General features: G+C 37.4%; 1 protein-coding gene across 1 annotated transcript; it reads right to left on the bottom strand.

The window, feature by feature from the left end:
- Positions 1–483: 483 nt before the first annotated feature.
- CLRN3 (clarin 3) lies at positions 484–13,358 on the bottom strand. The gene is made up of 3 exons (XM_042460666.1): positions 13,028–13,358; positions 5,237–5,416; positions 484–846 (listed from the first exon to the last, which is right to left on the bottom strand). The coding sequence occupies exons 1-3, from the start codon at positions 13,353–13,355 to the stop codon at positions 575–577; spliced, it is 780 nt and encodes a 259-aa protein (XP_042316600.1). The 5' UTR covers positions 13,356–13,358; the 3' UTR covers positions 484–574.
- Positions 13,359–16,283: the final 2,925 nt, after the last annotated feature.

The raw sequence follows: 16,283 nt of genomic DNA, 5'->3' as shown, positions 1-16,283 counted from the left end.
AGTTCAGAAAGGATTTTTGTCTGAATAGCCAAGTAGCAAATGAGTGGGATGGGATATCTGTATTTGTTAATCCTTTTCCTGTTGGTTGTATGCCTTCTTTTCTATAAGTCTTTTCCTCTTGGTATTTTTTCCTTTTATTTTTAAAGTTTGATATCCTGGAAAACCTGGATCTATAGAAGGCAATACTATTCACAGTAGATTGAGTAAGATAGTGAATAACACTAAATTTTACTTGAGAATGGATGTTTACTCTAGCAGCATTGTATCTCAATTTATGTGAGACCTATGTGAAATCCTTATGAAAATACATTTCTGAAAAATAATTGAACTAAATTATCACTATTATAGTTTAATAAATAACTACCTAAAAGAGAGTTGGAATTTGCATGATCAGTCTTGCATGATCAGGCTTGATGGTCTGTTACATTGTTCTTCTATTTTATTACTTTTAATAATAACTGTTTATTGTTCACATTACTTAAGTCCATAGTCCATGCATATATCTAACTGGTGGCTGACTCCTGAACATGAAGTAGGCGCTTGGTATAAAAACAAAACCGGAAAAGTGATCCCACTAAAATAAGATGCCATCTTTTGGTGCACTTGCCATAGGTCTTTCCTGCTCCTTCCTTTTGGAATACCTTGCTCGTTGGTAGAATACAATTATGATGACAGTCACAGCATTCAAAAGTGCCATAAGAAGAACAATCCAGTATGAATATCCATAAGTGTTGGAAGGCTTGAGTCCTCTTGAAGATGTGCAGTGCTTGACAGCCAACTCAAGAGATAGTTTGTTCACTTCCACATTCACAGGAAACAATATCAATATCAGAAGAGAGCAGATGCCTAAAAAGTAGGGAAGAAAATGGTGCTGATATTATTTTGGGGAAGTAATGGGCAGATGAGTAATACTAATTTTTTTTGTGTTGCATGCCTTCAAGTCATTTCCTACTTATGGCAACTTTAAGGTGAACCCACTATGGGGTTTTCATGACAAGATTTGTTCAGAGAGGGTTTGCCATTATCTTCCCTTGGGGCTGAGAGTGTGTGACCTGCCCAAGGTCACCCAGTGAATTTCTATGGCCAAGCAGGGATTTGAGCCCCTTCTCCAGAGTCCTAGTTCAATACTCAAACTATTACAGTCATCCCTCCATATTTGCAGCTTTGATATTTATGGATTTGATTATTCACGGATTTCATTAATATGTTCTCTCTAGGACTGTCTAGGTCCTTCAGTACAACTCTGTGGTCAACTTTAACTAAAAGTTGCACTGAAAGACCATTTGTAGCTACTCCAGTGCCATTCTATGGTCAGTGTATGTTGGACATTGACCACAGAGTTGCACTGGAAGACCTAGAGATTCCTAGAGAGGTGTCCTCTCAGGTAAAAACAGTGTTTTTGTTATTTGCGTTTTTTTCCATATTCATGGGGATCTTGTTCCCCTAACCCTAGTGAATATGGAGGGACAACTGTATATGTTTTATCCTCTCTTGAACAAAATATGATGAATTGGACTCCTTCATTGAAACAGTTAAAACTCATCAATTACAGAACACATTAATTGTGGCCATCTCTCTGCTATCCTTTCGCCAGCAGGCAAAGATGCTTTTTTGTTGAAGCAGATGTTTGACATGAAATTCACTCTCAGGGAGGCTTCTTATTAGGGTATGTGCTGTGGTTAATGTTTTTAAGTTATATATTTTTATATGGTTTAAATAGAATGATTTTAATTGTTTTAAAAACTGTATGGATATGTTTTTAACCCATTTTATCTGTGAGCCACCTTGGGTCTCACTCCAGGAGGAAGGTGGCATACAGATAAAATTAATTAATTATGTACATATTTCTTTTTTTAAAATCACACTCATTGCATACTCTACCCTAGCTAGCTTTCTTCAACTACAATCCCCATAATCTCCAACAAAATTGGAGAAATGCTTTTATTAGAATCCCCATTGGCCATATAGGGATGATATCAGATGCATTTCAACCCATCGAAAGAGCAGAAGGCTGGGAAAAGCTGTTGGTTGGCGTCTATCTAGCAGTGATGTATTTGTAATACGAGTCTCATTTTCCCCTGAATATTTTTTTTTAGTCCAAAGCCTTCTGTTACAAAAAGCAGGAGCCTCTTGAGACATATTCAGTGTAAGAAATGGAGTTATTTCAGTAGCAGGATCAGAGGGATAGCAAAATACATCAAAAGAAACCAGATGTAAGCTTAACAGGGGAATGAAGGGTTATTACCCTAGGGAAGTGTTTGACGGAGTTCATCTTACAGTCTAACGTATCACAACTTTCCGATGAATCTGGAAAATACTTTTTTCCCCTCAAGTGTATAGCTATTTTTTTTTCCTTTAGCGAAGTTTTGCCCTATATTTGCAACTTCATTTCTCTTACTACCCTTTTAGAGGCTAAGAGAACCTAATAGGTTTTTTTTTAGTTCCAAAATGGGTCAAGGATGTAACTATGCTTACAAGATGATAGTCCCAAGTATCATGTGTCAATAATGTTTGTATGGTATAGATCAAAGATTTCCGATAGCTGTGCCAGTCTCTTAAGAGGGAAAATCCCAAAGGGTAATACTTTTATATTAAGGCCAATTAAAAAGACAGAGTATGTAGTAAGGGTGGATCAGCAATTGCAGACTGGGCCATCGAAATTACAGATTTTTCACAAGTTGAAAAGACAGGACCAAAGTTCCACCATTCAACAGAATGAGGTAGGTACCCAAGAAACATATCTGGGGTGTTAGGAAAGGAGAGTAAGGGCCTGAACAGACCGGTCAAAATAAAGCTGCTTCAGGTCACTTTGGAGGTATGCTGTTTAAATTACACATGCATCTTAAGAGGCCAGAAGCTGTACCAAAGCCATGCTCCAGTCCTTAGGATTGGACTATGGCTTTGGCACAGCTTCCAGCCTTATAGGACACATGCATCATTTAAACTGCATACCTCCAAAGTGACCTGAAGCAGTTTTATTTAGGCCTGTCTGTTCAGGCCCTAAGTTGTTAGCCATTTGCCTTGTTATCTTTGCAGTTTTTTCAGAAATGGGGAGAGGCACTTGTGGGTGTTTTTTTTAAAGATGTTGACCTCATGCACACACAAAAATTGGGGAATATGCACCTTGATTGAGATGAAATTGAAGGAAGAGGCATTTGCTGTTATCCTCACTTGGAGCCACTTGAATTATTCACCAGGCCTAAGGTGAAGTGTAGTGCAGACACAGTGGAAGTTGGGGTGGCAAATTTGTTTTTAGTTTGTTTTTAAATCTGTGGTTTAAAAGAGCTATCCAAAGTGCTGAACCTATTTTGAGGGATATGCCATAGCATATAGCTCCAAATCCATCAGCCTAAATTCATCAGCTTCTTATAATGAATACTTATACAAGTAAAATGCTGGTTTGAGGAGATCTTTGGCCACTTTTGCATTTTAAAATAAATTTTAAAATATAAATATATATAAATATAATATAACAACTGAAACATAAACTAATAAGTAGAACCTGAGTACAGCTAGCAGGCCATTGTTCAAAATTAAGAAGTAATGAATTGTTGTTGTTGGGTTTTGGTTGTTTCTTTGTTTTTTTTGGGGGGGGATTGCAGTGTCCTCAGCTCCATCCTGATCATTTTTAACACCTTTGTCTGATGAGGAATCCAGTGGAGCTTTGGAAGCTTGCAACCTGGAATGTCATTTTCAGTATAAGCTTTGCATATTGGCTCTTTCTCTATAAAGACTGTCAAAGTTCACTTTAGTTTTGCTACTGATGAAGATTTGGTTTGAGATAACTATCTGTCAAATGTTTATTGAGTTTAGTCTCAATAAACATTTTAAATTTCATATTAACTGATCATCAGTGAATCAAATTTAGCAAGGACTTTAGAATAATAGAATCATAGAGTTGGAAGAGATCACAAGAGCGATCCAGTCCAATGAACTCCCATTCAGGAAGACACAATCAAAGCACTCCCAAAAGATGGTTATCCAGCCTCTGTTTTAAATCCTCCAAAGAAGGAGACTCCACCACTCTCCAAGGCAGTGTGTTCCATTGTTCAACAGTTCTTACCATTATGAGGTTCCTCCTAATGTTTAGGTAGAATCCCTTTTCCTGTAGCTTTAATTCATTGCTCCATCTCTAGAGCAGTAGAAAACTGCTTCTTCCAAATGACATCTCTTCAAATATTTCAATATAGCTATCATGTCACACCTTAATCTTCTCTTCTCCAGACTAAATATATCTAGCTCACTAAGCCACCTTCATAGGGCATGATTTCAACATTTTGGTCACCCTCATCTGGACATGCTCCAGCTTGTCAAAATCCTTCTTGAATTGTGGTGCCCAGAAATGGACACAGTATTCCAGGTGAGGTCTGACCAAAGCAGAATAGAGTGGTACTATTACTTCCCTTGGCACTACACTATATATTGATGCAGCCTAGAATTGCATTGACTTTCTTAGCTGCCACATCACATTGCTGACTCATGTTCAACTTGTGGTCCACTAAGACTCCTACATCCCTTTCATAGGTACTGCCATCAAGCCAGGTGTCACCCATCTTATACCTGTGCATTTCATTTTTACTGCCCAAGTGTGTCATCCTACATTTCCCCCTGCTGAAATTAATTTTGTTAGTTTTGACCCAGCTTTATAATCAGTTAAAGTCATTTTGAATTCTGATCTTGTCCCCTGGGGTATTAGCTACCGCTCCTAATTTGGTTTTATCTGCAAATCTGAAAAGCATTCCTCTATTCTATCAGCCAAGTCATTGATGAAGATGTTGAATAACACTGAGCCCAGGACAGAACCCCATGGCAACCCACAGGCCCTTTCGCTCTAGGATGAAGAGAAGCCATTGCTGAGTACCCTTTAGGTTCAAATCAGTCAATCTACCTAACAGTTGCATTATCTAGGCCACATTTTACTAGCTTTTTTGCAAGGATATCATGGGGGACTTTGTCAAAGGCCTTACTGAAATCAAGATACATCAGATCCACACCGTTTTTTTCATCTATCATATGAACATTTCACTTAATGTACATTTTAAACCATGCCATGACTTTATTTGCTATGAAAAGTGATTATTCTGATTTTGAACCTTAAACAAACAAATGGTTCTATTTATTGTTGCTTTTGTTTTTTCTTTCCAGTTTTTAAAACAGTTATTTAGTATCAGGACATAATCATATTGCATTATTATATTTTTAAAAAATATCCCATAGTGCACTGCACATTACTTACCAGAGATGCAATTCCAGGTGTAGACTCCAATAGGACCCAAAAAGGTTTGGTAGGGGTTGCTAATCGCATTGTAGCATGTAAACCCAAAGCTGAGGGAGGTGCTAAACAGGTTAAGAACTAGCAGAAAGATAATTACAATGTTGAAAGTCTTCATTGTGGTATTTTCCAGAATATCTGTAACTGAAAAATAATATTTCAGATATCAAAAGCTGCAGAGATTATTAGTTCAGTCCTTTTGTGAATTGATTTCTATGAGTCATGATGTAAAATGCAAAAAATATGCACCCATGCTAAGAAACAGCAAATGCTCATGAAGTCCATTGCCATATATGATTAGGCATGTTTGATTTTCTAAAAAGTATTATATATAAGAAGAGCCTACAGTTCAGTCAAGTTGACCTAAATCTTAGTACATGTTTGGCTCATTCAGTCTTTACTCAACCCTTCAGCGGATTTTTTAGTGATTTGTTTTGTATTTTATTCCCCAGATTTGTCCAGTTAACACTAAAAGCTACTCAGAAGTAAGATGGATGAAACAGGGCTACTCAAAAACAAATTGGATTCAAGAACATCAATTTGAACAACAATTCTTCAGAGGTCAACCAAGTATTTCAGGCACTTTCCTGGCAATAATGATCCCATATCACTCATAATAGTAAAGGGAATCCCAAGTTAAACTGTTGGAGGAGTTAAAAAACTACAACAGGGAACCAGCAGTGCATTTTGTGCCAAGTGAGCCTTGCTCTGGCATTGGTTTTGGAACAATTTCCTGAGCTCATCAGGGTCCCAAAAGTACCATTCCCCTTAATGTGAACATACAATGTATGTTTCTACCTGACATACATTCTATTTTTAAGCCCATTGTAGAGCAGAGATAGGTTCTGGGGAACACGTGGCCCTCCAGATATTATTGGCTACAATTTGCCCCACCTTTCACTGTTGATATTCTGGCTAGGCAGTTGGGAGTTGCAGCCCAGTAACATCCCACCTTCACTTTAGCTGGAACTTAGGAATGTCCCCCCCTCCCCTTGCTGTTTGCATTTTTTATTATTCAGAATAGCAGTGGCAAATGGTGGTTCCCATGTAAGGGAGCTGGTGAATCAATACCAGGCTTTTGCTAGCTTTAAAGGAGCTGTCCAAGTTATTGAAGTTAGTTTGGCTCTGGACTTCAGCACCTTGGACAGCTCCTTTAAAGCATGGATCAAAATCCGGAGTAGATTCATTGCATCATTGACAAGGGAGCCAACAGTCACCACTATACACAAGACTGATGGATGTTAAAGTTACAGTTAATACAGTAAACTGATTGGCCTTTGACACTGTTGAACATTTTTAAATTTAATGCTTGATGTTATCAGAACAAAATGACATATGAGAGGCATGTCACATATTCTTTGTTGTGTGGTTTTGTCAACAGGCTTGGGGTGTATTAAAAATCAAAACAGAGGTATTTCTTATACTAACTAGCACAGATTCAGTTCAACCAAAATATCTATATGCATGGGCCAGAATTCTACATTGCCTACTCAGTTGCATATGTGTAGTTACATAAATGTAACTAAATAGAAACTCATGGCCCAACTCCTCTAATCCTTCCACCCAACCATTAGCCACACCAAGAGGAGATCACCCCTTCTGGGTGACAAGGGATTGCAACAGAAATCCTGCTTTTGACTATTGCACTCTCCCTTTCAGACAGGAGAAGGATGTAAATGTCATCCATCCTCAATCTGATAATCAGAATAATGAATTTCCTTCTCTCAGTGTGGCTGATGCCCAATAGAGTAGGTTTAGAAGGGTAGTTTCAATTGTGGCAGTAGTACCACAGTAACTGCATTGGGATTGTGAACACAGAAAAGTTACAGATGTGTAGCTCTAGAATAAAACTAATGCTGAATGTCAGTCACCATTTGCAACATGCATTTATTTATCTATTTATTTGTTTCTTACAAATGTAGAATTCAAGGTACTGTTTTTTTTTAAATCAAGCACATTGTGAAAACAAATTGCCATATTTGACTCTGTGTGTATCTCTGTGTGTGAAATGATTCTCAAAAGGGGGAGTAAGAATACCTAATAAAATTACCTTCATTTTGACAAGATATTTCAAATTAAATTTGTCTATGCTCTTTTTCCTGTAGTAATAAACTGTATGATTAAATATACAATATGTGGTATGTCAGGTAAATGGTTAAGAATAAAAAAAGAATTTAAAAAATGTTGAGATGTGATTAACACCTTCTGAAAGTGTACAGTTCATTCTGCTTCTATTCTGAGAAGTCCACAAAGCTATGGTTGTTTATTGCATCATACAAATCATTAATGGCAGCCTAATAAGAGTCTACTAGTGTGCTTGAGCTTGGTGTACTTTGTACTATTAAACATCCAAGATCAGAGGTAAAAAAGATGACTGAGTTTACTGTTCAGCAGAGTAGCACCCACAATAAATTTGAAGGATAATATCAGAGGTCTTTGTTAGCTTTCCAGTAAGGCTACTAATTAACTGACCTTTTATTATATGAGCAAATTGCTCTTGCAAGCAATTTCCTTGCAGCTCAGGAACGGCTGTATAATGGTACACGTCACACTGCAGTTTTATAGCACCTCCTACATTTTATTCCTGTGCTCAGTTAGCAGCTGGAGTTCTGTATCCTCACCAGTTCTACAAGAGATATCAGGGACCAGTCTAATGTATTGGGATGTGGCACATGACAAACAGGGTTTGCAATTTTTGTAGTATGTAATGGTAATGGAAAGAAGCAACGTGATGTAGTAGTTTGCATGTTGGGCTATGACTCTGCAGACCAGGGTTTGATTCTCAGTCTGGTCATAAAACCCACTGGGTAACCTTGGGCACATCACACACTCTCAGCCTCAGGGGAACACAATGGCAAAACCTCCTCTACACAAATCTTGCCAAGAAGACTTGTGGTGGGGCTAGTGGGACTGACTGTAAGGGACTGGCAAAGGGACCGATCATTCCTGCCAAGAAGTTAAAGTCATTCACAATTTTTTGTAAAAGGTACTGCATTTGTGCGCATAATGGGATATCAGTATGTATGTTTGGTTGTATCTGCACACCTCCAATTAACTGCTTAGCAAGTGTGCAGAAAAAAAGCATATTGCCATGGTTCCTGCCTGTACCAGCAGAGCCGATGAGAATGTGACAAAAAAGAAAAGAAAAGAGGGGAAAAAATAATAAAGTGGCGATGGATGTGTGGTCAAAAATGATTTGGGGAAATTGGCTTGTGGGCTGCCATTTTAAAAAAAAGGCAATCGCAGAATGGAAGAACTTGTGACCCCATAAGCTGAATTTGCCCTGATTTGTTTCAACATCCATAGTAATGGTGTAGAAAAGCCTGGTGTCACTGCAAATCTGGAAAATGCGGGGCCCACTCAGATTTTACTGTAAGTGTAGACAACCCTCAAGTGTCTTGGGCTGTTGTCAATGTTGTAATCCAAAATTTGAAGTCAAAATTCCAAAAGGAGGGTCATTTGAAGGAAAAAGAGAGAGAGTCATAATTCACCTGAAGTTTGTGCCTCAACATTTGACAAACTGTTTTAGGATATCATATCATTCAAACAGTAGCAACCAGTTTCAGTTTTGTTTTTTTTAAAAAAACGGAGCTTTGAATGAGAGGGGCTTCTTAAAAGGAAAACCAAGGGGCTGCTAAAACTCATTGAAACATAATGGTAGGCACTTCATATCTGATTATCACTGAAGTTGCTTTGTCCAGTTTCAAGACAAAATTCCAAGTAAGGAAGAGCTTTTTAAAAGCCAAAAAGAATATCTGTAATAACTTGTTAAGCAGTATTTTTTTAAAAGCAGGAGAGACATTTCTAGAGAACTACCACTAAGATGCTGAGGCTTTAAAAGAGGCAGGTAAGAGGGCTCTCTGAAGTGTGGATGGTAAACTGTCTGAGTCTTACTGTACCTAAAGTGAGCATGGTATTCTGTCATATTAAGTGGTTTGTATATGCCTCTTTCTTCATTTGTTTTAACATGTATAGCACTTTCTACAAAGGTAAGGACACAAGAAAAAGTCAACTAGATCAACGCCTATCCAGCATTCTGTTTGAGCCCATTATGAAAAACACCCTTCCACAATTTTCACACAGCACCTGGAATATTGAGAAACATATAGCCTCCTAAAGTGGAGACAGTCATAATAACTAAAAGCCATCAAATTTGACAGCCATCACTATATCATGTGGTAACAAACTCCATAGTCTATGTATTGGACAAAGTAGTTCCCCCTCCCCCACTTTTGTCCTGAATCTTCCAGTATTCAGATTCTTAGGTAGATTCTGTGTTCTAATATTATTAAAAAGAGAGAAAAAATTCTCATTACCACACCATGAGTTGGATGCATGTATCTTAAACATAGGAATTGTTGCAGACCTTTGATTATTTTGATTAACCTTTTGTGCAATATATTTCTTAACAGCCAGGTATTATTTGTATGGTACAGGAGTTATTGGGAGGGAAAAAAAAAACATTAGTCAATGTCATATGATGTTTTATATCAACAACCTCTTTCATGCATTTCTTTCCAAACCAGAGTATGTGAACATATTCCAGACATTTAAACAGTATTCTCTCTCTTTTTTTTCATCAATTATTCACTCAGTACATTTAGTATGCATCCGTCTAACATTTTAGAAGCTCTGTCCTTTAGAACTAGAAACAATAAATAAGTGAACAATTTTGAGACTACCAAGGACACTTGCTAACATCCTGGAAACAAAAGCCAATTTTTTTCCCTTTGACTTTGGTGGGATGTATATGGCCTAGATATATGAAGATTATATCCAAAAGAGACACTGTATTTCGCTATCCGTTCAGGATGCCCTTGAAACACTTTCAGTCACATTCCAACTGCCTGACATGCTCTCCTTAGTGATTATAACAACCACTCTCCTATGTGAGTAACATAATGGTGGACAAATTATACTGTACTAACTATATGTCAGTATTGCAGCTCAATCTAAGGGGAAATGAAATCTTTATAGTTTTGTTTTTCTAATATTACACTGTTCATATAAGAAACCATGCAATGTGAGCAATTGGTTACCTGGAACATCTCCAGGCATTAGCATGTTTCACTTTTATAATTTGTAGAATATGAGAAATGTTCCAAAAATGTTTAAAGTTTCCATATATGTGGGTGTGTATATGTGCCTTCAAGTCACTGACTTATGCGGACCCCATTCATAGGGTTTCCTTAGGTAATGAATACCCAGAGGTGGTTTTACCAGTTTCTTTCTCTGAAATTTAGCCTACAGCACCTGGTATTCATTGTGGTCTCTCATCCAAGGACTAACCAGGGCTGACATTGCTTACATTCCAATATCAGATGGAACTTGATGCCCTTACAGTATTTAGCCCCTACATAGATATCAATAAAATGGACTATTGCAATTGGATACTTGGTTTCTGCTGGGGCTTGATTCCAGAATCTACATGAATACCAACATCCTTTGGTCCCATTAGATACAATGGCATAGTGAAATGGTGGCCTTGATATACATTGTTAAAAATCAAGGTCTGCTTTTTGGAATTTATATATATGTACAATATTTTCAGTGAATCCATGGATGCAGAATCTGTGGATATGGAAGGCCCACTGTATTCATGGTAGCCTAACATATCACATAGTACATGTAATGTAATAAGCATAGGCACATAAGAAGAGCCAGTCTGCCTAGTTTAGCATGGTTTTCACATGGTAGCCAAGCAGGAACCTATAATAAAGCCACTACCTGGACATAGAATTATAGAGTTGGAAGAGACCACAAGGGCCATCCAGTCCAACCCCCTGTCATGCAGGAGATCTCAATCAAAGCATCCCCGACAGATGGCCATCCAGCCTCTGTTTAAAGACCTCTAAGGAAGGAGTCTCCACCACAGTCCGAGGGAGTTTGCTCCACTGCCGAACAGCCCTTACTGTCAGGAAGTTCCTCCTAATGTTGAGGTCCAATTTCTTTTCCTGTACTTTGCATCCATTGCTCCGGGTCCTGTTCTCTGGAGCAGCAGAAAACAAGCTTTCTCCATCCTCAATATGACATCCCTTCAAATATTTAAACAGGGCTATCATATCATCTCTTAACCTTGACTTCTCCAGGCTAAACATCCCCAATGCACCAATACCTTCCCACTCATGTTCCTAGCAATGGTATTGAGAGACCTGCTCTATCTAAAACTGGGGCCAATGAATCATGATCATGACTAGCAGCCACTGACAGCTTTATCCTGCATGAACATTCTTAATTCCCCTTTAAAGTTATTCTTGCCGGAGGCCAAAATTTCATTCTATAGGGGCAAATACCACAATCCAACAATACACTGTGTGAAAAGGTACATTCTTTTATTTGTACTTCCTTTTATTTACTGCATTTCTTATCATTCAGTTTCAGTTGATGATCCCAGATTCTAGACTTGTAAGATAGAGTGAGGGGGAGAAACTCTATTCACTTTTTTCACATCATTTTATATACCTCTGTCATATATCTCCTTATTTGCTCTTCATTTAAGCTAAAGAGGTCAAGTTTATAAGTTGTTGTTATATTATTTGCCAGCATCGTTTGTTTTTATGTGCATTATGATGGAATCATTATTTTGTAGAACTAGGAATTAACATTCTATATCCTAAAGAGTTTTATGAGAATTAGCTAATTTTTATAGTAACAAACTGGCATGGAGTTATTTCTTTGCTTATAATGGGCATGGCTATAATTCACTACTTTTCAGTGGAGAGGTAACTGTATGAGGAATAGGAGAGGGAGAAGGCATGGTTGGTTGCCTTATATTGCAGCCAGAAAGGATTACTTTCACATTTTTCTCAGAATTTCCAACTTGTAATAACTGAAATGGACAATTGAAGGCAAACTGTTTTCCTCTTTTTTCTTTTTTAGTATTTTACAATGGCATAATAATAAGAGCAATGGTAACTTGTTGTTAATTAGTAATTCTGCATGGGACCTTTCTGGACTACAATGACATTAACAAACCATGAACTGTTGGGTGATCAGAATAACAAGTGAAGGAACTAATTCTGCTATTTTGTCACTATCTTTTTGAAGGCATCCTTGTAAAATATAGGTTGAACCTCTCTTATCCAGAATTCCAAAATCCAAAAGGCTCCAAAAACCAAAAGTTTTTTCATGGTACTCCAACTTGTGTGCTCAGTGTACACAAATTCTGTTTCATGAACACAATTATTCAAAATATTGTATACAATTACCATCAGGCTATGTATATAAGGGGTACAGTATATGAAACATAAGTGAATTATGTGTTTGGACTTGAGTCCCATTTGCAAGATATCTCATTATGTCTGCCGCCTTGATTATTGGGAGAAAGGCAAGATATAAGATACTACTACTACTACTAATAATAATGTATATACAAATATAGGTATACTTGTTTGCCACCTTGAGTCCCTATATTGGGAGAAAGGCAGGATATAACATGATGATGATGATGATGATGATGATGATGATGATGATAATACGTATGTATATACAAATACAGGTATTCCAAAGTCCAAATAAAATCCAAAACACTTCTGGTTCCAATCAATTTGTATGTGGGAGACTCAAACTGTATCTACGTTTTAAAAATGTTTTACAGCTCTTTGCTTCCTGGTCATACTATTGTCTTCCATAAAAGTGGCAATGTATAAACAAAAACAAGTCATAACCTGACATTCATCACACTCAAGTCCACAGGTGGAATCAAATCAAATTGTTACCAACAGCAATTGCCCATTCACTACAATAGCTATGTACCTTGGAAACTGGTGTCTGGTTTACTAATTCCATGTTGCACATTTCTTGAGCAAAGCCCCTCAAAGAGTCCATAGGTAAGGAGGATCTGCACTGTGGAATTTCCCTCAGTGTAGTTGATCTTACTTGAGACCCAGTTTTTGGTTGCAAGGACAAGACAAACTATCACAAAAGAGCAGATGCTGGTGAAAGATGCAGAAGCAAACATCAGGGTTTTTCGCCTGGATGGCATTTTGTCAGACAGAAAAGTATCTTCTGAAATGAAGTAAGATTCTTCCTTCCCCACCTCCCTCAGTTCTTCAGTTGTTTTCACAAGAAATCTAGTGAGCATAAGTTTCTCTTCTGCTACTAGAGAGTGAGAGTACTGCACTGGTATCTCTGCTGGCAGAGAGTTATACCCATAAACTTTGGACTAACAGCAGTGGTAATAAAAATGTAAAACAGATGAACTCTGGTCTACAGCAAAGTGTTGCCACAGTAACAAGAAAAGCGCTCCATTCATGAACAGGAAAGATTTCCATAGTCCATTCACTTGTTAGTTAATTGCAGTTAAATAAGAGACTGCAGAAAACATACATTTACATTTCAATGTAATGGTTTTCATTTTTGTCCAAACAAAACCTTTTGCCCTGTGGTATTCTATTATTTTTAAACTGTTGGGATGAAGGCAAAGGTCAATTTTGTCTTCATAATTATTTCCTGAAAACAATGACTAACCAATAACAGATGCCAATTGCACATATGCACACCCACACCCATTCCTTCTTCTGTCTCACCCTTTTATGCCTTTGTTTTTAATGAACAAGAAGTCACTACATTTCTGTTTTCCCTGTCTCTGTGGTTTGCAAAAAACTGCACAAGTGCTAGTGGCCTATTACAGTTTTTCAGTCCACTAGTGTTTGGATTCGATTAGGTCTCAGAATGGTTTACTGTGTTCCGAACCAAGTAGAATTTGTATTGCCTTCATGAACCCAGCCAGATTAAAGTTGTACTTTCTCTTTTGTTTTCCACATTTCTCAAACATTACATCCAAGGGTTTACATTATGCTCACTGGCTGCAAGTCTAAAGTTGATATTATATCATTCACATGCAGTTTTTATTCTGACAGTATGCAGGAACTGGAAGCATAGTCAGCCCTCCATATCCATGGATTCTGCATTCACAGATTCAACCATCCATGGCTTGAACATATTTTTAAAAAAATATAAATTCCAATAAGGAAACCTTGATTTTGTCATTTTATATAAGGGCCACCATTTTACTACCCCACTGTTTATAATGGCTCTTGAACATCCACAGATGTTGGTACCCATGACAGAGCCATCGAACCAAAGCCCAGCAGATGCCAAGGGCCCACTCACTGTATGTCAGAAACTGTTTTGATGTAATTAAGTTGTCTCACTTTGATAAATGAATTCTCAATGTGAAAACGTGGAATTTTTCATCTGATGTAAATTGAAGGTTTAAATCCTCTAAAATCCATTGGATTTTAGGGGATTTACCATACTTTGGAATAGACACATATCCTAAAACTTTATACTTTACTTGGTAAAAATGCCATTTCTGGGTTTTTTGTTTTGTTTCTTTCTTCCTTCCTTTGTTTTTTTGAAAGCAAACCATATTCAATTGATAAAATCCCAGCACATGGAGGGGCTGACATGGATTCCTGGTTGTAAGAGAATGGTTTCATAGGTGCAAAACACACTGCAGAAATAATCCAGTTTGAGACTGCTTTAACTTCTCTGGATCAGTGTTAGGGAATCCTGGAAATTGTAGTTTGTTATAGCACCAGAGCTCTCTGACAAAGAAGGCTAAATGTCTCACAAAACTACAGTCCCCAGAATTCCATAGCATTGAGCCCAAGCAGTTAGAGCGGTCTCATACTGGATTATTTCTGCAGTGTATTTTGGACCATAGACTCTTCTCCTCCCTTAACACCTATTCTTGGTTCCATAGGCCTGGAGTGAAGAACTATTGGCCTTCCAGATGTTTTGAATGATAACTCTCACAGTTCTTTACCTCACTAACCAAGACTTCTGGGAATTCTGACACATTCTTTTATCCATGTATTGTGTCCCTCTCAAAAACAGAATGAATACAGAAAATATAACTGCTTGAACATTTGCTCATTTCATATTGGATATGAAATCAGAACAGAATTTGGGTTATTTTGCTGCAGGCATTCGTTTCATTTAGCTGTAGGCTTGTTGTTCTTAAATCCAATATACACGTCTGCTTCCAGAAATGACAGAAGTAGATCACAGTTTTTGAGGATTTGTTCTGTTTTAAAATCTGTTCTGAAAGGATTGTTGATGATGGATACTCACTTTTAAATAATGTTGGTTACTTGCCATGAATAGTTATCATCAACATCATTATTTTAATGAGTTTATCCTAAGGTTTGCCGGTATAATAACTTCAAATACCTACTTACAGGTGATGAGCTGAATAAGACCATTTTCATTTTAGTATGCTTACTGTGCGTCTTCTTTCCATTCTGAATACATTACCAGTGTAAGTCTGCTGAAGGCAATAGATTTCCATGTGGTGGTGGAATCTGCCCTTCATTAGAAACTCTTAGTACTTGGAGAGAATGAAGTCTAGCTGCTATTTTAAATAAGAAAAGCTGATTTGTGTTTAACTCAATGATTAGACAACACAGCATGCATCAATGAGATTAATTATTGTTTCAAGGATTTATTAGGATCATGATGAAAATGTGTGTGTGGGGGGGGGGGGGGGGAATCCTTCTATCAGTTTATATATTTAAACCCCCAGGAATGTACACTAGATATAACTAACTCCAAACTTGTAAATCCTAAATCTCTATGCCCTTTGAATCAAATGCCAGCATTGCATACTGTTGGGGCAATTAAAAAATAATAGCATTACTTCACATGCTGTTGCAAGCAATATGGAATACTTTAAACATATATATTTTTTTCTCCATTGATAATGGAAACACAATTCTTATTTTTAAGATGCAGTTGGTGCAGTTGGGGGGGGGAAAGGAAAGGAAACTAGTCAAAATAGTAGGGTGGCTGTATTCCAATCCCTCATATCTGGTCATCTAATTTGCATAGTATGCACATTATTATAATTATGCATATTATTAATTTGCATTCTGATTATGCAAATTCAACAGTTAACTATTGCATTTTTTCTACCATAATGTTTCAATGTCAGTATCAGTACCAAGCTAAGAGCTCTTTTTTTCTTTCTTTCCCCCCAGCTTGTGTGAAGAGATGGAGGCTTCCA

This window comes from Sceloporus undulatus, chromosome 3, assembly GCF_019175285.1.
Source record: "Sceloporus undulatus isolate JIND9_A2432 ecotype Alabama chromosome 3, SceUnd_v1.1, whole genome shotgun sequence".
In the NCBI taxonomy this organism is placed as follows: Eukaryota; Metazoa; Chordata; class Lepidosauria; order Squamata; family Phrynosomatidae; genus Sceloporus; species Sceloporus undulatus.
Note: the sequence above shows the minus strand (reverse complement) of the source record. Positions and strands in the feature narration are given on the sequence as shown.